General features: G+C 37.1%; 1 protein-coding gene across 2 annotated transcripts in view; it reads left to right on the forward strand.

Annotated features, from left to right (window-relative positions):
- SLC2A13 (solute carrier family 2 member 13) overlaps window positions 1-25,570 on the forward strand; it is a 487,541-nt gene that overhangs the window by 357,037 nt on the left and 104,934 nt on the right. For both annotated transcript variants that reach the window (XM_043886959.1, XM_043886951.1), the window contains exon 7: window positions 12,781-12,906. In XM_043886959.1, the coding sequence (XP_043742894.1) occupies window positions 12,781-12,906 (126 nt within the window). The remainder of the gene's footprint in view (window positions 1-12,780; window positions 12,907-25,570) is intronic.

Here is a 25,570-nt window from a genome sequence, read left to right on the forward strand (position 1 = left end):
AAGAATCCTCCTGCAGTGCAAGAGACACAAGTTCGATCCCTGGGTCAGGAAGATTCCCTGGTGAAGGAGATGGCAACCCCCTCCAGTATTCTTGCCTGAGAAATCCCATGGGACAGACGAGCCTGGCGGGCTTCAGTTCACGGGGTCACAAAAGAATTAGCCACTAGTAGGCGACTAAACAACAACAATTTATTAAACACTTATCTGTCAGATAAAATGGAAATCACTGGGAATAAAAGGTGTACAAGACAACAGTCTCTACCTTGAGAAGGTCCCAGCGCAGTAAGAGAAGGCAAGCATACCACAAACCCTTAGAGAAATGGTGGGATGGGCAGTAATAATAGTAGATTATTGATCTGCTGTTGATCTACTATCAAAAATAGTAGATTTTTGATCTGCTAATAACCTAGTGATACATCTAGTTCTGCTGGGAACTGAGTTTCACAAAGGAGATGATGCCAAATATGAGTTTTTAGGCAACTATGTAGGAAAGTAAAGGTGGAAAGTAATAGTCCAGGCAGAGAAAAAAAATGCAGAAAATCATAAGAACATGTTATATTCTGAATCCTGCAGTTTGTATGGACAACCATGGCATCTGTGGAGAAATAGCACAAATGATTGACAAGAAGAAGCTAAATCATGCCATAATAGAACAATATTCATCCTATAGGCAATAGAAAGCTTTTATAGGATTTAAACAGGAGAGAGTTCTGATCAGGTTAGATTTATAACAGTGCAGGAAATGGAGTGGAAGGAGTCTAGAAGTAGAAAGGCTCAATGTAAGACTATTGGAAGGGTTCAGGTAAGAGGTGGCAAATTCAAATCAAAGTCCAAATGAGGGATTGTAAGAATGCAGAGCAGAGGAATTAAATTTGCCTTGGAGATAGATACGATGGATGTAGCTATTTAAATGTATGTGGTCTCAAATCATGCTCAGGTTATTAAATTGTGAGACATAAAGACAAGAGAAACAGGTCATGGAGTGTCTGTGTATCACTGGTAATAATGATTGTGTACCACTGATGTTTCCCAGCAAAATTTATACAGAGTAATGAAAGCAGATTGCCAAGAACAGAACTAGGGAGTTAGAAAAGATGCATCGGTGTGAGAGGTGGAAGAAAAAAACAGCATAGTGTCAAAAATGAGAAAATTTTAGGAAAGAGGGAAGTTATTTAGGAAATTTTACCATAGCGTGGTAAGTTTAGAAAGAAAAGCACTCAAAGTTAACAATGAGAAGATCATCAGCAATCTCAGAGCAGTTTTTATGGAGTGGTGAGGCATGACTTGCTCTATAAAATAAGCACCAGTAGTCCCTATCCTTTTAAATTATAAAGTCCCCCAGAATTTCTTATTTTTTTTTAAAGAATTCTCCCAAGTTCCCTACTTGCACAGTCAAAATTGAGAGAAGGAGTTCCCTGACATCCACACTTAGGCTGAGGAAGAAGGCAGATGTCCTAGAGTTCTCTCGCAATACTCAGGTAGAAATCTGGTCCTGCAGAGGGCTGCAAACAAGGCAAGCTGCTCCTCCAGTAAGACTAAATTGGGTTCCAAGTTGCCTACCTGAAGGCACTGGGACCAGTTAGGAGTGAGGAGGGCATAGTAAGGAGTAGAGAAGTTTTAGAATAGCTGTTTGGGGAAAGAGTGATATAATTACAAAAATGAGGTGTTAAATTCATGCATGAGGAATGAATGAGTAAGCAGTTACCCACAGAGAATGAAAGTTGACCTGTGGCAACAGATTATCCTAGCATTTGCATTTACCACGACTGATTTTTTTTTTTGGTTAATTTAGGCCTTGCCAAGACAGGCGTTTTAAGGCCACTGTTCTAAATGTTTCTATTTCACTGGATTTAATGAGATATTCAGTTCAGTCACTCAGTCGTGCCCGACTCTTTGCAACCCCATGGAATGCAGCACGCCAGGCCTCCCTGTCCATCACCAGCTCCCAGAGTTTACTCAAACTCATGTCCCTTGAGTCGGTGATGCCATCCAAGCATCTCATTCTCTGTCGTCCCCTTCTCCTCCTGTGCTCAATCTTTCCCAGCATCAGGGTCTTTTCAAATGAGTCAGCTCTTCGTATCAGGTGGCCAAAGTATTGGAGTTTCAGCTTCAACATCAGTCTTTCCAATGAACACCCAGGACTGATCTCCTTTAGGATGGACTGGCTGGATCTCCTAACAGTCCAAGGGACTCTCAAGGGTCTTCTCTAACACCACAGTTCAAAAGCATCAATTCTTCTGCACTCAGCTTTCTTTATAGTCCAACTCTCACATCCATATATGACTACCAGAAAAACCATAGCTTTGACTAGACAGACATTTGTTGACAAGGTAATGTCTCTATTTTTTAATATACTGTCTAGGTTGGTCACAACTTTTCTTCCAAGGAGTAAGCGTCTTTTAATTTTATGACTTCAGTCACCATCTGCGGTGATTTTGGAGCCCCCAAAATAAAGTCTCTGTCTCCCCATCTATTTGCCATGAAGTGATGGGACCAGATGCTATGATCTTAGTTTTCTGAATGTTGAGCTTTAAGCCACCTTTTTCACTCTCCTCTTTGACTTTCATCAAGAGGCTCTTTAGTTCTTCTTCACTTTCTGCCATAACAGTGGTGTCATCTGCATATCTGAGGTTATTGATATTTCTCCCAGCAATCTTGATTCCAGCTTCCTCCAGCCCAGCATTTCTCATGATGTACTCTGCATATAAGTTAAATAAGCAGGGTGACAATATACAGCTTTGATGTACTCCTTTTCCTACTTGGAACCAGTCTGTTGTTCCATGTCCAGTTTTAACTGTTGCTTCCTGACCTGCATATAAGTTTCTCAAGAGGCAGGTCAGGTGGTCTGGTATTCCCATCTCCTTCAGAATTTTCCACAGTTTATTGTGATCCACGCAGTCGAAGGCTTTGGCATAGTCAATAAAGCAGAAATAGATGTTTTTCTAGAACTCTCTTGCTTTTTTGATCATCCAGCAGATGTTGGCAATTTGATCCCTGGTTCCTTGCCTCTTCTAAAACCAGCTTGAACATCTGGAAGTTAACGGTTCACGTATTGCTAAAGCCTATCTTGGAGTATTTTGAGCATTACTTTGCAAGCGTGTGAGATGAGTGCAATTGTGTGGTAGTTTGAGCATTCTTTGGCATTGCCTTTCTTTGAGATTTTCTATAGCTCAACTGGAATTCCATCACCTCCATTAGCTTTGTTTGTAGTGATGCTTCCTAAGGCCCACTCGACTTCACATTCCAGGATGTCTGGCTCTAGGTGAGTGATCACACCATCATGATTATCTGGGTCATGAAGATCTTTTTTGTACAGTTCTTCTGTATATTTTGGCCACCTCTTCTTAATATCTTTTGCTTCTATTAGGTCCATACCATTTCTGTCCTTTATTGTGCCCATCTTTGCATGAAATCTTCCCTTGGTATGTCTGATTTTCTTGAAGAGTTCTCTAGTCTTTCCCATTCTATTATTTTCCTCTATTTCTTTGCACTGATCACTGAGGAAGACTTTCTTATCTCTCCTTGCTATTCTTTGGAACTCTGCATTCAAATGGGTATATCTCTCCTTTTCTCCTTTGCTTTTCACTTCTCTTGTTTTCACAGCTATTTGTAAGGCCTCCTCCGACAGCCATTTTACTTTTTTGCATTTCTTTTTGTTGGGTATGGTCTTGCTCCCTGTCTCCTCTACAATGTCAAGAACCTCTGTCCATAATTCATCAGGCACTCTGTCTATCAGATCTAGTCCCTTAAATCTATTTCTTCCTTCCACTGTATAGTCATAAGGGATTTAATTTAGGTCATACCTGAATGGTCTAGTGGTTTTTCCCACTTTCTTCAATTTAAGTCTGAATTTGGCAATAAAGAGTTCATGATCTGAGCCACAGTCAGCTCCCGGTCTTAAAAACAAATGAACTGTTTTCTCTAGGGCCAAGTTCATACTTGACTTCACAGAGTAGAAACTTAAAATGTTCTAAATTAACCTGAATCAATCATTAAAAGATTGTCTCAGGTGAGAGAAGAAGGCACATTTGGTTAAGAGCCTGAGTGCCATGTGCAACATGTAAACGATTGGTTAAATGAAAATAGGACATTATTTCTTTTGCTTAGACACTAAGCTGCCTTTTATTCTGCCTTTTTTTAAATTTTAATTAAAAGTATCTTAAATTTTTAGAACGAGTTTTTTTTTCTAAATATGTGCACACTTATTTTTCTCCCTTTCAAAAAAAAAGGTCAGAGTAGCAAGTTAAACCCTTCCTTGAAACTAACAAGAAAAGAACTCTTTGGTTCTAATTGTAGTTATTGTCTGGATTATATATTTTCCAATCTCCTAGTATGCTGTGCTAGTTTCCCCAGCAGTTTCATCCTGTAGTAGAACATGTCTGTTGTATAATCTCCCCAACTAAAAGTGTCCACAGTCAAAAACAATAGCATGCATTCTGAGCACAATTACCTACTGCTATTTCTCTCTAAATATCATGATGTTCTTTTTCTATGAAATTTTTAGGCTATGATGTAAAAGAGAGCTCTCTTTTTGTGTGGCTCTCTTCTTGGGGCTTCAAGGCAATTGGCCCTTGCAGCTTCTATTTCTGCAAGTGAGTTACCAAAATTGCTAACCAGTTCCATTTGGGTTGTGGATTAAATGTTTACAAATAGCAGCTTTAGTCTCAGGCAATTTAAAAGCAGGGCTTAGCTTGAAGCACCATTTGACAATTGATTTTACTTTCTTTTACTTTCTGAGATATCTCAGATATTCACTCCTACTGACCCACCCTCCAAAATAATTTTTCATTAATGAGAAAATCAATTAATGAACCTACAGTGTGCCTTGATTTAAAGAGCTATCATCATTTGATTCTTTCTATAAACATGCATTGGGTGTCTAGGCTACAGTGAGATTCTGCAGTTGCAGAGTTGGTAAGCATGGCCTTTTCCCTTGGGTCCTTGCAAGCCAGTCAAGGAAGAACATTGTAAGTTCTATAGCAGAGGTGTGCACAGAGCAAAGAGGAAGGTCTTCACCATCATCGGTACTACATATTGACTTGGAGGAGATTTAAAATATTTTGTATTAAAAGAGAGGAATCTCCATTTTATGTAATTTAGCAATTCCTTTTAAAAAACAATTTCTTAAAGTAAGGCACACTTACAATCTCTGCCCTTGAAATAAATATGTAAGAGTAAATGTTTGTGAGATGTTATAGCATCCTAATATGTTTTACACTGTTAAAGTTTGTGTGAATTTAGAATGACAGTATATACATTTCTGACTTTTTCTTTCATGTAGAGTCTTGCAACCAGGTGGGTTCTGAGAGATCATGTGCTCTTGGGATGGAAAACTTGAAGTCCAGAATTTAGGACTCACTCCAGGTCATACTGTGAAAGGGGACAAATAGGGCCTAAGATATAAGTCTGTTTTTTACAAAAAAATTTAATCTGTGCTTAGAATATTTTTATGAGCATTGATTTTGTAACAACATATTTGAATTCTAAGCTTTTATATTTAGGAAATTTCATGTAAATTTATCAGGTCATATTCAAGAAAGCATTAAAGAGCAAATCATGAATAAAAATAGCCACTTCTAGAAATTGTCCCTTTTTTTCAATCCTATTTGTTAAAGTCACAGCTATGATATATGCTCTCTGTAAAAGGTCAATTAGCAGATTCCCCAGAATATTTAAAGTTTTGTGTTATCTTCCAAATGTCAAGTCTAAGTTAGAAATGTTACATTTGGGAGAATTTTGCCATAAGATAGTCCATATGATGAAAAATATATATTCCAGGTCAAGGATAAGGGGATGATAGGAAATCATACTCTGCCTCCAGGAGTCTAAGAGACTGTACAGTCCAGAACAGTCAGCGATCTCAGTTCCCAAACAGTGGCCCACTCCTGAGATGGTGATGAAATTGAACATTGATTGATGAAATTGATTGACCTCTATGAACTTACGTGAAGTAGTACAGAAAGATAGTTTTCATGCTTTTTTAATATGGGAAAGCCTCAACCTGCATATAAACTATGGGGTAAGTTCTAGGAGAGGACTGAATGTATAAAGAGAAGAAAATAACCAATGGGATAAAGCGTTGGTCCCAGTAAAGGCCAAGGAGAGTAAGATTAAAAGTTCTAGTAGAATGTTGACCTTCGAACAATTCTTTTTCAGAGCCTGGAGGAAAAGAGGTGAGGATAGCTGTGGCTATAGTTATCTTTGTTCAGTCTGAATTTAAAGTTGAAAAAGTTCATTCCTAATCCTTACAGTTTTTACTGGGAAGCAAGAAAGACCTAAATCTAAAAGATTTGTAAGAGGAAATAAGGATTAGGATTGGAGGCAAGTTGTGAGCATTTGGGATATCAGTTGTGGGATTGCGAGCAGGTAGACGTTTCCGTGCAGCAGTGAAGATCCACTTCAGCTGAATACTGTGCATTGTAGCTCAGTCGGTAAAGAATCTCTCTGCAGTGCAGGAGACCCAGGTTCGATCCCCGGGTTGGGAAGATCCCCTGGAGAAGAAAATGGCAACCCTCTCCAGTATCCTTGCCTGGAAAATCTCATGGACAGAGGAGCCTGGTGGGCTGAAGTCCATGGGGTCGCAAAGAGTCAGGCACGACTGAGCGACTAACACTTACTTACGGTGTTACCAGTATTCCTGGTTATGTTAATTCTCCACCAGCGCAGAGCAATTTAGATATAGAAAGTAAGAACAAAGATGGTTAGAAAGAACCAGGCATAAAAGTTTATAGGCAAGAGAACCTAAATACAAAAACGTTCAGGGTCTGGTGGTTAACATGGTTTAACATGAAAGTCTGACAGAGAAGGACTCAAAGCTGTGAAGTCAGTGAAGCGTCAGGAAGAAAGGAGTGTGGGAGATCTCTGGGACAAAGAACAGTTATTCTAGGAATAAGAAAGAGATTTTGAAGGAAAGGGATGAAAAATCTATATGTGTGTTTTAGATCAGGGATCAGCAAACTTCCTGTAAAGGGTAAGATAGTAAATATCTGTGGCTTTGCAGGCCATATAGATTCTGTTATACTTCTCAGCTCTGCCCTTTAAGTTGTAGGCATTCATAGATAAGTAAACAAATGGGCATGGCTGTGTTTCAATTTTAAAAATGGGCTGATTTATATTTGTCTCAAGGGCCATAGTTTGCTGACTTCTGTTCTAGATAACGACCATTTCCAGGATGTGGGTTAAAGTTAAGTGGTTAGAAACCAACGGGTTACAATGTTATAAGATTAGTATATTGACTATAAACCATCTAAATCTAACAGACACTGAGTGGACACTTCACCCAAGAACAGAATAACACATTCTTCATAAGTGTACAAGAAGCATTCTCCAAGATAGGTCATATGCTAGGCTGCAAAATGAGCCTAGGTAAATTTTAAAAGCATTAAAATCATACAGAATATGTTCTCTGATCACAGTTGGGTGAAATTAGAAATCACAGCAGCAGCAGCAGTCATAAATAACTCACAAAGAAAGCTAGGAAATTCACAAGCATGTGAAAATTAAATAACACACTCCTCAATTGCCAGTGGATCAAAGAAGAAATTACAAGGAAAATTACTAAATAGTTTGAGATGGGTGAAAATGAAGACATACCCCACCAAATATGGGATGCAGCTAAAGCATTGCTTAGGGAGAAACTTATAGCTATAAATGCCTACATTTAAAAGGAGAAAGATACCAAAATCAAAAATCTAATCCTCTGTCTTAAGAGACAGAAGGGACAATAATCAGGTCTGAGATGCCCTGAGGAGATAGAATGAGATGAAAGCCCAGATAAGAGAGGTTGACAATAGCCGGGAAGGACGGCTTCTATTGTAACTGGAGTGTGTGCGTGCCTTCTAAGTCGCTTCAGTTGTGTCTGACTCTTTGCAACCCTATGGACTATAACCCACCAGGCTCCTCTGTCCAAGGGATTCTACAGACGAGAATACTGGAGTGGGTTGCCATGCTGTCCTCCAAGGGATCTTTTGACCCAGCAATCAAACCTAAGTCTCTTGCGTCTCCTGCATTGACAGATGGGTTCTTTACAAATAGGAAAGTATTAATAGAATGGTTTATATGTTTGCTATAAGATTATAAACTCCCCATTTTTACCACTTTCATCTGTTTTCTCTGTAAAACTTGAGTTGAGTTCCTTTGCAGAGATTAAAGAGAAATGAAGCATTGGAAATCTGAGGAATAGTTTTTGTGCCGAATGGTTGAAATAGTCCTCCAAAGTTGACTAGGAAAAACTATTAAGAATTTTAGGCTGTTGAGGATCCTTTTGAGGCTGGTAGTAGTATGCTATAGAGGAACTACTGATCTGCCCTACTGTGTAATTCCTTCAGTTGCATTGGGTATGCGGGTAAAGGCACAGAAAAGGCAAATGTTGACATTTACATATTAGCTAGATGGGTGAGATAAGAAGATAAATAGGCAGGGAAATTTAGGATATTGAAATGATGAGTCATGGGCAATAAGCTAGTTAAGGACAGAACCAAAGGAAAAAAAGCTTGCTTCCAGTTCAAGATGGTGGAGTAGAAAGATGTGCATTTATCTCCTCCTGCGAGAGTACCAAAATCTCAACTAACTGTTGAATAACCATTGACAAGAGGACTCTGGAACCCACTGAAAAAAGATACCTCATATCCAAAACAAAGAAGAAGCCACAGCAAGATGGTGGGAGGGACACAATCATGATAAAATCAAATCTCATGCCTGCAGTGTGGGTAACCCACAAACTGGAGAACAATAATACCAAAGAAGTTCTTCCATTCTTAGGAAGGTTCCAAACCCCACACCAGGGTTCCCAGCCTGGGGATCCAACAATAGGATTGGGATTCCCCAGCAAATCTGACCTTGAAGACCAGTGGGAATTGACTATAGAACTTCCACAGGACTGGGGGAAACAGACTCCTGTCTTGGATGGTACAAACAAAGTCTTGTGTGCACCAAGACCCAGAGGAAAGGAGCAGTGATCCCATAGGAGACTGAACCAAAACTACCTGCAAGTGTTGGAGGGTCTCCTGTGGACGCCTGGGTTGGCAAGGCCTCAGCACAGGGATAGGGCCACTGGCAGCAACGGGCCGGGAAGGTCTCCCTTGGTGTAAACCCTCTTGGAGTTTGCTGTTAACCCTACCATAGAGCCCATAGACCCCAGAACGGGGTCCCCTAAAGCCAAACAAGTACCAGAAGGGAATGTAACCCCAGCCATCAACATATAATTGGATTAAAGTTTTACTGACCAATGCCCTGCCCATTAGAACAAGACCTAGTTTTTCCCTTAGCCAGTCCAACCCATCAGGAGGCTTACACAAGCCTCTTAGCTTCCTCCACCAGAGGACAGACCAAAGAAGCAAGAAGAACCACAGTTCCACAGCAGCTGGAACAAAAGAGACATTACAGAATGAAAGACATTACAGGATGAAAAAGCAGAAAGTTATGTCCCAGATGAAGGGAAAAGATAAAACCCTAGAAAAACAGCTAAATGAAATGGAGATAGGCAACCTTCTAAATAAAGAATTCAGAATAATGATAGTGAAGGTGATCTAGGATCTTGAGAAACAAAGGAGAAGGTGCAAGAAATGTTTACCAAAGACCTGCAAGAACTAAAGAACAAACAAAGAGAAGTGAATAATGCATGAGATGGAATCAATAGCAGAGTAACTGAGGCAGAAGTATAGATAAATGACCTGGAGGTCAGAATGGTGGAAATTACTGCCATAGAACAGAATGTAGATAAAGGATACATAGTAATCAAACTGACAAAAATTAAAGACAAGGATATAATATTAAAAGTAACAAGGGAAAAATGACAACATAAAAGGGAATTTTCATCATGCTACCAGCTGATTTCTCAACAAAAACTGTATAAGCCAGAAGGGAATGGCACAATATGTTTAATGTGATGAAGGGAACAACCTACAGTCAAGAATACTCTACCCAGCAAGACTCTCATTCAGATTTGATGGAGCAATCAAAAGCTTTCCAAACAAGCAAAAGTTAAGAGAATTCAGCACCACCAAACCAGCTTTACAACAAATGCTAAAGGAATTTCTCTAGACAGGAAACACAAGAGAAGGCAAATACCAACAGAAAATAAACCCAAAACAATTAGGAAAGTGGTAATAAGATCATAACTATTGATAATTTCCTGAAATTTAAATGGATTAAATGTACCAACCAAAAGACATAGACTGGTTGGGCAGATGAAAACATGTGTGTATGTATTTCCACTTAGCATATCACTCTGTTTGACCCCCCCAAACTGTATGTAATTATTTTATATTGTTGGGTTAATCATGTTCCCATTATGGCTTGCAATTGTAATTATCTTTTATTTTTAGTCTGGCTATTGATTGTGAAAACTGTTAAATATCTTTTACTTTTTAAAAAAATGGTATACATGTGAAAAAAAATTTTTTTTAATAAAATAAAATAAAAATCACCCCTCTCATAAGGAAAAAAGGGATAAATTGGGAGATTAGAGTTGACATATGCACACTACCATATATAAAATAGATATTTAATAAAGGCCTACTTACAGCACAACAAACTCTATTGAATACTCTGTAATGGCCTATAGAATATATATGTATGTATAATTGAGTCATTTTGCTGAACACAGGAAACTCACACAAATTGTAAGTCAACTATACACCAATAAGGTTTTTTTAAAAATCAAAAAGAGAAAGAAAGGAAAAAGCTAATGAACAGGGAGCACATCAATTAACTGGAGGTTGTCATGAGGTCTAATATACAAATCAACATCATTTTTGTTCACTAACAAGTCCCAGCTCCTGGAATAGTGCCTGGCACAGAGTAAGTGTAATATATTTGTATTTGTTAAATGAATGATCATGTCAGAGCAGAAATCATTTAGTAAGGAAGATAGAATAATAGGAGGTTGTGGTCAGAGGTGATGTTTGAATAGGTGATGGAAGAGGTGAAGCATTATGGATAATGCCTCATATGTCTGACAGGTACATGCAGTAGGTAACTGGTTTCTGGCCTTTTATAGGAAATAAGTATTTTTCAAAAAATTTAAATAGTCATTTCTCTACAAATGGGTGAATTGACATTTCCCAAATAATTATCATTTAAAGCCACTGAAACCATCAGGGTTTTTAACTCTACCTCATATGGGCAGAATAAACTAACAAAATACTAGTAGGAATGATCTTCCCTTCCAAATTAACCTAGTCTAGTTCTTAAAGCCAGAAGCTCAGAGTACTTCTCATGATTTCTATTTTATTTTGTTTATCACAGGTGTGGACAGTTTTAGGTTCACAATACTATATCACCTTTCTAAAGTATATTGATCTTTTGGTAGGCTTTGAAAGACCCCTTTTTTTGCTTTTAGTGTATGGCTAAAGTCTCATTAAAAATAGACTATTTGTAAAGTAAAGATTTACAGAGAGAATGACAGTGGTCTTAATTTTTAAACAATGCCAGTCTTTTGCATTTAGCTAAATGCATCAAAGAAGTGTTTTGATTTTGATGATTCATGTCTTTCTCAGATAGCTTGCGTTAGTTCTTACTCTATTTCTCTCCCACACGCCACTGTGTAATTACTTGTACAAAGTAGATATTTAATAAGTCTGTACTGACTTATGTTTAATTATGTAATAAGTTGTTCCCTGAAATGCTCTTCTCTCTACTTCTTTCCCTGGTAAATTTCTCTTATGATCCATCTCAAATATCATCTCTGAAATTATCCCCCATTCTTACAGGCAAATAATCAGGTCTCTGCCCTTAGAGAATTTCTGTGTTCTATCATATCATCATCATTAACAGGTATAGCTATTTCTTATCCTTTCCTTTTATCTACCAAGGAGCAGAGCAGGGACTTTAACTTATTCATCTTAGGGTCTCCATACCTTGTATGTGACAACTGTGTATAACGTGTTCCAGGTTTGTCTGGCAAATAGTATGACAGTGAGAAAACTCATTCTGCAAGCTCACTGTTGGCTTATGTTGGAAAATCTTGCCCTCTAAAGGATTTTGTCTCTTTAAAATTTTCCTGAAGTTAGGATATTGCTGTTAGGTGAGCAATGATTGGTTGGTAATGGGTCTGGAATCCAACCAGTGGATGAGAAAAGTTAGCCTTTTCCCCTTTACCAACCTTTTTTCTTTTCTCTTTTTCAGAAAAATTTATGCAGTTTTTAAAGGTTACGACTTCTTTTAATTAAGCATACAACATAGTTGATTTTCAATATATATTTATTAAAAGTACAAGTATCCCCCAGGATGTTAACTCTGGCCAGTCTTAGGGCGGTGACATTTTTATTTTTTAACTTTTTCTTCTAGATGTAATTTTTTTTCATTCTTTGAATTTTCTATTTCATGAACTATATTAGGAAAAAATTCCATTTTTTTTTTAAAAGATATGGTACATGATGGAAACATTTAAGAGAAGTAAATGCTTTGGTACAGTTTGGAACCAGGTAGCTGGTTCAAAATGAACCAGTCTGTGCTCTGGTAACAGATCTCAGTGGCTTAGGAAAGCAAAAGTATATTTGCTGCTGGCAGACTGGAGTTCTTCTACATCCAATACTGCACACCCAGTCCACCTCCATTTCAAAGTGGTTTCCAAAGTTGCTGCATCCAGAGTAGGTAGAGATGGAAGAAATCAGCCATTTCTCACCTGCCTTATCACAAGTTATTTGCCAGAACCAAACTGAGTCACATGGCCCCGCGCTTTACCAGAGTAGAGTGGAAAATGCAGGGGAGCAAATAGAATACAGTGTGTGCTGAGCATCAGCTGTCTCTAACATGACTACAACTCGTTTCATTTTACAGTTACTGTAACGAATGTATGTTGGATCCAGACTGCGGGTTCTGTTATCAGATGAATAAATCAACCGTCATTGACTCCTCCTGTGTTCCAGTTAATAAAGCAGCCACAAATGAGGCAGCCTGGGGCAGGTATGTTGCTCATTACATACCATAAAAATATACAATAAAATTTCAGCTTGAGACTTATTTTTAAACTTACAGAATGACTGCACTTATACACGCTACTTCTTTTAAATTGGTCTTCTTTTAAAGAATCTTTGTTCTTTATAACTATATTACTTTGCAGCATATTCTGATGAGAGTGGGTGGAAATATTGCAACTGTATGCTTCACAAACTTAGCATATAAACTCAAGCCTAGACTTCAGGAAATCCAGATTCCATACTCAACTCTGTTCTAATAAGCTACAGGAGTCTGGACCTTGAGGCAAGTATCACTAAATATTGCCACGGTAGTTTCTCCCACTGGGTATTTTTTAATTATACCAATAATTTCCAAACTCCAAAACTTAAGTGAAAGACAGAAAATTGTGAAGTCACAATGAAGTACTATCATTTTAAATTCTTTAATTCATATTGTACGTTCCTGGAAGTCAGAGAAATTAAACAAAATAAGGATAAAGTTGGTAATTATGGGTGTGTATGAGAAACTGTGAACCTTTCTCTTTTTGACAGATCCCATTGGTTTAGAGTGGGCACATAAATGAAACGTTTGTGTAGAACAAATATCCCATATTTATGAACTAACACTCATATTCATGAATACAGAAATATGTAAATATTATTTGACATGGCTTCTGCGTTTTAAATTGTCAAAAAAAGATTACTATGCTTTCATGCTGTCTGCCTCCTAACACTGGGGAAAGCAACGAAATCTGTAATAAAGTGCTTGTATCTCCTAGAAGCCAGAAAGTATAATGTATCATTATTAATACTTATGCTGTTGTCATTAATCATTTTATGATGGGATTATTCCAAAGTAGTAGTAGTAAATTATATGATATTGAGTGAAAATTCAGATCACATTTTAAATACACTGATTAAAAGGAAATATGTAAAAGAAATACAGTTGTTACTTAAAATGAAAACGTGAAAGAGCTTCTTTTAAAAACACCTAATGTAAAAAAAAATAAAAAAAAAATAAAAACACCTAATGTATCTTTTCATTAGTCAGGCTTTATTAGGAAGTTAATTGTTTAATTATTTCTGAATGTAATACTTTACAGTTTTAATCCTTTTGATTTTTTTCAATAGAAGAAGCCTGAAAGTTTCTAATCAAGAATTATGAACAATTTACAATTTGAAATCTGTGTATGTAGTTTCCTATACTTCATAAAATTAATTTAAAAACTTATGGGGACACTAAAATTATGTTTATCTCTTTCTCATAGGAAGGTATATAGGTCAGTAGTCTCAAAATAATTTTATTCTTTTTGCAACTAACAAATTTTACAACTTTTTAATAGAAATGCATATTACTTCTTTTATTTACACCTATTTTAGAGTTTATTTGTATTTTTGTACCATTATTCCTGGGCTACACCCACTACTAGAGAAAAGTGAAAATAGCCAAGACCCAAGTAGGAAAAATACAAAGAACTAAACAAAATATACAAGAAACTTTTATGCTTGTGGAATATTCTTATTAATAGAATAATAACCTAAAACTCTTTACCTCCCACGTCGGAAAGAAAACAGATTTTCTCACTCTTCTCTGAGCTGAACAGCAATCTTCCTCTTAGCTTGGTCACCATGCCGGGTTGCCTCAATCTATCCTACAAAGAAAACAAAAAATGCAGGATGTATTTACCATGAAAGATTTATTGCAACAGATTCTCCAATTGTAGATAAAATAGCATTCATTATATTTTTGTTTATTTTGTTGATAGGTTTTATGCAATTACCTAGAATGGAATTTTCAGGGAAAAATCTACCTTTACCTTGGATTCCTATTCAAGATATACTATTTATAGATGTTTTAGGGTCAAGTATTGAGGCAATTCAGTGACATAATCACAGATCTCTGTTGTTGTTCAGTTGCCAAGTCATGTCTGATGCTTTGCGGCCCCATGGACTGCAGCACACCAGGCTTCCCTGTCCTTCACTATCTTTCAGAGTTTGCTCAGACTCATGTCCATTGTGTCGATGATGCCATCAAACCATCTCATCCTCTGCTGCCCTCTTCGCCTGTTGTCTTCTATCTTTCCCAGCATCAGGCTCTTTTCCAGTGAATCGGCTCTTCACATCAGGTGGCCAAAGTATTGGAGTTCTCCGTTCATGTACTTCAAAACTTCACGTACTTCAAGACTAGCTTGAGGGATTTTGAGCATTACCTTGCTAGCATGTGAAATGAACACAACTTTATAGTAATTTGAGCATTCTTTGACATTGCCCTTCTTTGGGGATGGAATGAAAACTGGCCTTTTCCAGTCCTGTGGCCATTGCTGTTTTCCAAATTTGCTGGCATATTGAGTGGAGCACTTTAATAGCATCATCTTTTAGGATTTGAATTAGCTTAAGTGGAATACCATCACCTCCACTAGCTTTGTTCATAGTAATCCTTATAAGGCCCACTTGACTTCACACTCCAGGTTGTCTGGCTAATTGAGTAACCAAACCATCATGGTTATCCAAGTCATTCAGACCTTTTTTGAAGAGTTCTTTTGTGTATTCTTGCCACCTCTTCTTAATCTTTTCTGCTTCTGTTAGATCCTTGCCTTTTCTGTCCTTTATTATACCCATCCTTGCAAGAAATATTCCCTTGTTATCTTCAATTTTCTTGAAGAGATCTCTTTTCTTTCCCATTCTGTTGTTTTCCTCTATTTCTTTGCAGTGTTCGCATAAGAAGGCTTCTTGCATATTTTTTTTTCTTGGGGATGGTTTTGGCCACTGCCTTCTGTACAATGTCACAAACCTCCATCCATAGTTTTTCAGGCATTCTGTCTACCAGACCTAATCCCTGGAATCTATGCATCATCTCCACTGTACAATCATAAGGGATTTGATTTATGTCATACCTGAATCGCCTAATGGTTTTCCCTACTTTCCTCAGTTTAAGCCTAAATTTTGCAATAAGAGCTGATCATCTGAGCCACAGTCAGCTCCAGGTCTTGTTTTTGCTGAGTGTATAGAGCTTCTCCATCTTCAGCTGCAAAGAATCTCTAGTGTAGTTATTTCCTGGAAAACACCAGGTAGAAGGGTAATACTATTCATGATGAAGGTAGTATGCTGAGTTTTATCTCAACATAATGAAAAACATTTGTCCATATCATTAACTACAATTAATTTGAAATAAAACTTTGTCAATCAGTATGCTTTTCTATGTGAGCTTATGTGCTCGGTTGCTTCAGTCTTGTCCAAGTCTTTGCGACCCTGTGGACTGTATGTAGCCTGCCAGGCTCCTCTTTGCATGAGATTCTCTAAGCAAGAATATTGGCGTGAGTCGCCAGACACTCCTCTAGGGAATCTTCCCAACTCAGGGATTGAACCCACGTCTCCTGCATCTCCTCGTTGCAGATGGATTCTTTATCACTGAGCCACCGGGAAAGCCTTTTATATTTCAATCAAAAAGTTTTCTGTTCATCCTTGTTCTCTAAAAAAGATACACAAATGACAACGCTCATGAAAAACTGTTTGGCAGCACTAATTACTAGGGAAATGCAAGTCAAAACTACAATGAGGTATTACCTCAGACGCCTTAGGATAAAAAACAAATAATAAAATGAAACAATAATTGTTGTGGAAGATGTGGAAAAATTGGAAACTGTATGCACTGTGGATAGGAATATAAAATGGTGTAGCCACTATGGAAAACAGTGTGGCAGTTTTTACATAATTTTAAGTTAGAATTATATGTCATCTAATAACTCCACTTTGGGTATACATCCAAAAGCATTGAAAATAAGGTCTTGAAGTTTTATTTGTATACTGTATTCATAGCAGCATTGTTCACAATAGCCAGAAGCTGGAAGCGACTCAAATGCTACTTGACAGACAAATGGATAAGCAAACTGTATATACATACACTTATACATATTTAAAGAAAAGAAATTCTGGCTACTACAACATGAATAAGCCTTGAATACGAGATGATGAGTGAGATGAGCAAATACCGAATGACTCCATTAACATGAGGTACCTAGAGTACTCAGGTTTATAGAGGAAGAATGAGGAATAGTGGTTGCCACAAGCAGAGGGTAGAAGGAAATAGGGAGTTGTTGTTTAATGGTTATGGGGTTTCAGTTTTGGAAAATGGGATGAGTTTTGGAGATTGCTTACAGAATAAGGTGAATATACTTACTGCTGAACTATACAGTTTAAAATGATTAAAAATTTAAATGGTTAATTAAGATAGTAAATGTTGTGTAATGTGTATTTTACAATTAAAAATTTTTTTAAAGGAAAACCCATGTTAAAATCATTTAACATAGTTCTAGAAAATTCAGTACACTGCACTAATAGAAAATCTTTCCTCCTGCTCATCATCCTCTGCATCTCCCACATGCATCCCACACAGAGGCAAATATAGGTTTAATTCACAGCTGAACTTGAGAGAAATGCCCAAATGCTACCAGTGAGCGTGAGAGCAGCAAAGCCCATGTGGAAGCCCAACAGCACACAAGAGCATCAGAACAGAAGCCAGTCTAAGGGGTGAGAGGCTAGTGCTTTAGGTGCTGAGAAGACAAAACTCCAAGTCTTGCCCCTAGAACTGTGATGGGCCACCTAGGCTCTGAAACAGAGACAAGAAAATCTGTTGGGCTGTGCTGGGCAAAATTCTCTGTGACCCACTTGGGAGCTTGAGTTGAAACAGTGTCACACATGAGGAAGCAAAACCAGAAGCCTTTACTATAGGGAAATATGGCTTCTAATTTCATACTGCCCTTGTGAAGGGAACCATCAGTTGAGAAACATGAATAGTGAAAAATCAAAATGTGGGTCCCAAACTGGAGACATCCATAAAGCTAACTCAGCAAACCTGCAGTTATCAGAACCCAGGACACATGAGACTTCCATCAAAAGCAAATATGAGGTAGCAGTAAAAAATATTAAACTATATCAGTTTATGGAAGAAAGCTACCACGTGTGACAGAAGAATGAACACAAAAAGAACCTTACATTACCAAAAAAATTTAAGAGACTTTAAAATAATGTTTAAAAGAAAAAAAAAGGAAATAGTATAATTTTTTTCAATTATACTGAAAGTTGCACACTTATAATTTGCACAGTATATATGTATTTGTGTATGTATGTATCTGTAGGAGAAGGCAATGGCACCCCACTCCAGTACTCATGCCTGGAAAATCCCATGGACGGAGGAGCCTGGTAGGCTACAGTCCATGGGGTTGCTCAGAGTCGGACCCGACTGAGCGACTTCAGTTTCACGTTTCACTTTCATGCATTGGAGAAGGAAATAGCAACCCACTCCAGTGTTCTTGCCTGGAGAATCCCAGGGACGGCGGAGCCTGGTGGGCTGCTGTCTATGGGGTTGCACAGAATCGGACATGACTGAAGCGATTTAGCAGCAGCAGCATGTATGTGTCTGTATATTTATACATATTTATGTGCAAAGACACACACACACACACACATATATATAACACATGTTATACTTAGGTGAATTTTGTAAAAAAAAAAAAAACTTGGAAAGTAGTATGGGAACTTTGGGGGAGAAGCCATCTACATTCTTTCGTTTCCAGAAAGAAATGGAGATTATAATTAGTTTTGCAACGTGTCAAATATAGGTATTAAAAATATAAGTGTAATCTCTTAAAGATATATATAAGCACAGAGTAAAAACCAAGAAAATTAAACTAATAGAAACAAGAAAAGGGGGAAATTACAGAACGAATAAAAAACATAGTTAAGAGAAAACACACAGAAAAAAAGCAAAATTAGTTACATATAAATGTACCTGTTATTACAGTAAAAATAACTCAGTTAAACATGCCTATTGGGTTTCCTTAATAGCTCAGTCAGAAAAGTATCTGCCAGCAATGCAGGAGACCCAGGTTCGATTCCTGGGTCAGGAAGATCTCCTGGAGAAGGAAATGGCAATCCACTGCAGTATTCTTGCCTGGAAAATCCCATGGACAGAGGAGCCTGGCAGGCTACAGTCCATGGGGTCACAAGAGTCGGACACGACTTAGCGACTAAACCACCACCAAACATACCTATTAAAGACAAAGGCTTCCCTGATAGCTCAGTTGGTAAAGAGTCCACCTGCAGTGCAGGAGATCCCAGTTCAATTCCTGGGTCGGGAAGCTCCCCTGGAGAAGGGATAGGCTACCCACTCCAGTATTCTTGGGCTTCCCTTGTGACTCGGCTGGCAAAGAATTGCTTGCAATGTGGGAGACCTGGGTTCAATCCCTGGGTTGGGAAGATCCCCTGGAGAAGGGAAAGGCTACCTACTCCAGTATTCTGGCCTAGAGAATTCCATGGACTGTTTAGTCCATGGGGTCTCAAAGAGCTGGACACGATTAAGCAACTTTCATTAAAGACAAAGCTCCTCACATTGGATTTTTTTAAATACAGTTATATGCTGTTTACAAGAGGCAGTCACAGAAAGGTGGAAATAAAGGAGTAGAAAAAAATTAGCTAAGTGGACAATCAAGATGACAAAAAAATAGCAGAGATTATAGAATTTGAAAAGCTTAATATTAACAAGTTTGACTTAAGAGTTAAATAATGAACCTAACACATAGAGAATTTCATTCTTTTCAAGCAAACATAGAGTACTTATGAAAATTTACCATTTTCAAACACAAAGAATAATATGTAAATGTGAATAATAAATTCTAAGTAAATCCAGATAATCAGTATTGTGCAAAATGTCTTTTCTAACCAAAATGCACTGGTGACACTGCAAAGCAATAGAAAGATATTTATCACCCTTCTAATTTAATCTGAAAACTTTAAAAATAAACTTCAAATTAATGAATGGGTTAAGAAGAAATCATAATGGAAACCAAGACATTGAAATTAGTAACTGACAAGATCCTTAAGAAGTAAGAGCTAGAATACAAAGTGAGCTGGTAAAGTAAGCAGAGGATAGAAATTAAAAGAGGAAAAAGTAATGCAAAGCAAAACAATACTGGAGAGGATCAAAAGTTGCTTCTTAGAGAAGACAAATTTAATGGTGAAACCTCTGGCAATACGGGTTAAGAACAGAGAGAAGGCACAGATAAAATGAGAAAAAAGGGCATTATAAAATAGTAAAGATTTAAAAATCTTAAGAGACTATTACCAGTAATGTCTAGTACATTTGAAAACAGATAAAATAGACAGTTTTCTGGGGGAAAAAATGTACATTTCCAGGACCAACTCAATACCTCTATGAAGTGTGATTTTTGTTCCTGCTGTATAGATGAACTCAGTGAGGCTTAGAGGGTCTGAATTAACTTTCTCAAAATAAAAAAGACAGTAAGTCCATTGCTTTTAGGGGAGCAGCAACTGGGTAGGAGAAAGATGCACATTTTTTTAGTCAGTTTCATATATGAACTTTTATCATTTACCTTGTAAGTGGCACTGGAACAACCTGGGCCTTTCTGAGCCCCAGTCTTCTTCTGTAAAATGGAAATAATATTATTGCCTTGTTGAGCAATATGGTGTTTGTTTGTTTTCATCAAAGTATAGTTGATTTACAATACTGTATTCTTTCAAGATGTATAGCATAGTGATAGTTATTTTCTTCAGATAATATTCCATTATAGGTTATTTAAGATATTGAATATTATTCACTGTGCTATACAGTAAATCCTTGTCAATCTATTTTATGTATAGTAGTTTGTGTCTATTAATTCCAATATACAGTATAACATAATATTCCATTATATATATATGTATGTGTGCATAAATATATAAAACACTTCTCTATCCATTCATCTGTTAATGGACATTTGGTTACTTCTGTGTCTTTTAACTATTATAAATAGTTCTGCTTTGAACACTAGGGCACATATATCTTTTTGAATTAGAGTTTTCATTCTTTCTGGATATACACCCAGGAATGGGATTGCTGGGTCATATGGTAATTCTATTTTTACTTTTTTGAGGCACCTCCATACAGTTTTCCATAGTGCCTGCACCAATTTACACATCCAACAACCGTGTTGGAGAGTTTCCTTTTTCCACAACAGTATGGTTTTTATGAACTTTGAATGAGAATTTCTGAAGAAATGTAAAAATGTATGTTCCGCACACGTGTAAGTAGTAAATATCCTGTGCTCATTTTACTTTTTCTTATATTTGTCAATACCACATTTTCTAGATCAGCATAAGCACTTCCTAACAGATACGTACATTAGAGTACTTTCTATTTATTTGTCTGTGCCTATTAATCCACCTCCTTTTCTCCTGGCTTTCTATACACAAAAATATAAATAATCTATTCTGGAACTTCAAACAGCGTGTTTCTTTAAACTATTGCTAATTAGGGATGCTTTCTTAATGTGCTGATTCAGTGTTTGTTTCCTATAATATAACATGTTCACTCTGTAATTAGATACATCAAAATAGCTAGATAAATCCTTATTTGGCAATTCATTGTTCTCATTTACGCTGATTCCTGGTTTATTGTATTCATTCCGCAGATATTTTTCTCAAAGCTGCACTCTGATACAACACCCAGTCTGTTTTCCCAGCCATATTTTCTCTCTTCCATATAGAATTCTAGTCAGTCAAAACCCCCTCCTATCACCCTAATATCCATTATGATTTCCCATTTATTTGCCTGTCCTCATTCTGTGCTTTCTGCCCAGGATTTATCCTCCTCTCTCTTTTGAATCTCTGCCTCTGACTTCTACAGATGAATTTTTGCCTAGATCAGATATCACTTTTTTCCTTGCAGTCTCTTTGATTAGCCCCTGAGAACAATGCTTATTATATCCCGTTTTCCTCTAGCACTTAACAGTCTAACATATGATATTGTGTTATATGATAGTGATTTGAGTTTGGATGTATCTTTTCTGTTAGATTATAAATTCCCTTGTTCATATCCTGCCCTATTTTAAATCCCTCAGTGCCTTACCAGACAATTCAGCCAATAATTATTAAAAAAAAAAAAAAAGGAAAAGGCTGCTATCACCAGAAATTATATAAGGGTTTGAAAGTACCAAAGTTCCAAACGAGAGGATACAATGTTCCCATCATTTTATTTTCGTGATATCGTCTACATTCTTACTTATTTCCAAGAAAGGAAACCTCTAAAGGAAAAATGGGAGTGATATGGTTTTAATAAACAATGTTAAATGTTTACCTGGTACTCATTAAAACACTCAGACAGTTGTAAAAAATAAAAATCATGTACTGCTGATATGCATACTACGCATTACTTGTAGTCATACTACATGAAAAAGTACCTTTTTTTGAATTGGAGGCTAATTGCTTTACAGTGTTGTGTTCGTTTCTGCCATGCAGCAGCACGAATCAGCTGCACATAATCAGCTGTACGTATATCCGCTCCATCTTCTGCCTTCCTCCCACCCGCACATCTCACCCTCTAAGTCATCACAGAGCACCAGACTGAACTCACTGCATTATATAGCAACTTCCCATAAGCTGTTTTACTCATGGTAATGTATGTATTTGATAATTATTGGAAGAAATATTCAGCACATTTCCTTGAAACATTCATTGGTATACTAGGGAAGCAATATTTCTATGGTGACAGTATATAATATTATGGAAGCAGACCAAATAGCAAAAGGAAGTTTCCCCTTTATCACCTTTTGTGTTTTAATTTGTAAAGACATTTATCAGTTTTGCCTTTAGAAACAGGAATTGATTTTATCATTAACAAAATATGTTGTTGTTGTTTAGTCACTAAGTCAGGTCCAACTCATTGTGACCCCATGGACACACCAGGCTCTCCTATCCTCCACTATCTCCTGGAGTTTGCCCAAATTCATGTCCATTAAGTCAGTGATGTTATCTGACCAACTGCTGCCCCCTTCTCATTTTGCCTCCAGTCTTTCCTAGCCTCAGGGTCTTTTCCAATGAGTTGGTTCTTCGCATCAGTTGGCCAAAGTATTGGAGCTTCACCTTCAGCCTCAGTCCTTCCATTGAATATTCAGGGCTGATTTCCTTTGAATTGACTTGTTTGATCTCCTTGCAGTCCAAGGGACTCTCAAGAGTCTTCTCCAGCACCACAGTTCAAAAGCATCAATTGTTTTGCACTCAGCCTTCTTTATGTTCCAGCTCTCACAATCATACATGACCACTGGAAAAATTATAGCTTTGGAGATACATTCCTTTGCGAGCAAAGTGATATCTCTGCTTTTTAATATGGTGTCTAGGTTTATCATAGTTTTCCTTCCAAGGAGCAAGTATCTTTTAATTTCATGGCTGCAGGCACTCTCTGCAGTGATTTTGGAGCCCAAGAAAAGAAAATCTGTCACTGCTTCTGCTTTTTCCCCTTTTGTTTGCCATAAAGTGATGGGACTGAATACCCTGACCTTGGTTTTTTAATACTGAGTTTCAAGCCATTCTTTTCACTCTTCTCTTTACCCTCATCAAGAGGCTCTTCAGTTCCTCTTCACTTTCTGCCAATAGAGTGATATCATCTGCATTTCTGACATTGTTGATATTTCTAGATTCCAGCTTGTGATTCATCCAACCTGGCATTTCTCGTGATGTACTCTGCAAAGAAGTTAAATAAGTAGGGTGCCAATATGCAGCTTTGACTTAATCCTTTCCCAATTTGGAACCAGTCCATTGTTCCATGTCCAGTACTAACTATTGCTTCTTGACCCACATACAGGTTTCTCAGGAAACAAATAAGGTGGTCTGGTACTCCCATCTCTTAAAGAATTTTCCACAATTCGTTGTGATCCACACAGTCAAAGATTTCTGTGTAGTCAATGAAACAGAAGTAGATGTTTTTCCTGGAATTCCCTTTATCTGTCTGATCCAACAGATGTTGGCAATTTGATCTCTCTTTCTCTGCCTTTTCTAAACTCAACTATACATCTGGAAGTTCTCAGTTCACATATTGCTAAAGCCTGGCTTAAAGGATTTTGAGCTTTACCAAACTGGCATGTGAAATCAGCGCAATTGTGTGGTAGTTTGAAAATTCTTTGGCATTGCCCTCTTTTGGGATTGGAGTGAAAACTGACTTTTCCAGTCCTGTGGCCACTGCTGAGTTTTCCAAATATGCTGGCATATTGAGTGCAGCACTTTAACAGCTTCGTATTTTAGGATTTTAAATAGCTCAGCTGGAATGCCACTACTTCCAATACCTTTGTTCACAGTAATGCTTCCCAAGGCCCTCTTGACTTCATACTTCAGAATGTCCAGTCTAGGTAAATGACCATATCATCATGGTTATTTGGGTCATTAAAACCTTTTTGAATAGTCTTCTATGTATTCTTGCCACTTCTTAATTTTTTCTACTTCTGTTAGATCCTTACTCTTTTTGTACTTTATAGGAAAAAACAATAAAATGGGAAGGACTAGAGGTCTCTTCAAGAAAATTGCAGATATCAGGGGAATATTTCATACAAGGATGGGCCCAGAAAAGGACAGAAACAAGCTATACCAGTATCTTATGTACAAGATTGATATTTGTATTAGTTATTCATATTAAGGATTTAAAATATTCATGCTATGCTCCTAAATTAATAACAGTATAGTTCAATATTAATTTTTCCTAGCATTTATTTTGTATCAAGAGAAGTGACAAAGAATCTAATATAGAATTCTTTAGTCAACTTTGGTTTTTATAATTTTTAATTTTTTTATTGATTTATAATCTTTAAGGTGTAGAGCAAAGTAACTCAATTATGTGTATATATATATATATATACATATACACACATATATTATTTCTCAGATTCTTTCCATTTTAAGTTATTGCAAGATACAGAATATGTTCCCTGTGCTGTACAATAGGTTTTGTTGTTTATGTATTTTACATATAGTAGTCTGTATCTGTTAATCTCAGATTCCATATTTATCTCTCCAACTCCTTTCCCCTTTGGTAGCCATAGTTTGTTTTCTGCATATGCACGTCTCTTTCTGTTTTTATGTAAACTTTTTATTCTGTATTGAGGTATAGCTGATTAACAAACAATGTGATATTTTCAGATGAACAGCAAAGGGACTCAGCTATATGTACATGTGTCCATTCTCCCCCAAACTCTCCTCCTATCCAACTCTGCCACATTGAGCAGAGTTCCATATGCTATACAGTAGGTCATTTTGGTTATCTATTTTAAATATAATAGTGTGAACATGTCCATCCCAAACTCCCTTACTCTCTCTTATCCCCATCAAAAGTTCATTCTCTAAGTCTGTGAGTCTGTTTCTGCTTTGTAAATAAGTTCATTTGTATCACTTTTTTAGATTTCACATAAAAGTGATATTGTATGATATTTGTCTTTGTCTGACATAGTTCATTTAGTATGGTAGTCTCTGGGGCCACCCATATTGCTGCAGATGGAATTATTTCATTCTTTTTTCATGGCTGAGTAGCATTCCATTGTGTATATACACCACATCTTCTTTATCCATTCATCTCTTAGTAGCCATTTAGGTTGCTTCTAGTATTGGCTATTGTGACTAGTGCTGCTATGAACATTGAGGTGCACTTATCTTCTTGAATTTGAATTTTCTGCAGATGTATGCCCAGGAGTGGGAGTATTGTATTATATGTTAACTCTATTTTTAGTTTTTTAAACAACCTCTGTACTGTTCTCCATAATGTTTGAACCAATTTATATTCCCACCAACAGTGTAGGAAGGTTACCTTTTCTCCACACCCTCACCAACATTTATTATTTGTAGATTTTTAATGATGG

This window comes from Cervus elaphus, chromosome 3, assembly GCF_910594005.1.
Source record: "Cervus elaphus chromosome 3, mCerEla1.1, whole genome shotgun sequence".
Lineage (NCBI taxonomy): Eukaryota > Metazoa > Chordata > Mammalia > Artiodactyla > Cervidae > Cervus > Cervus elaphus.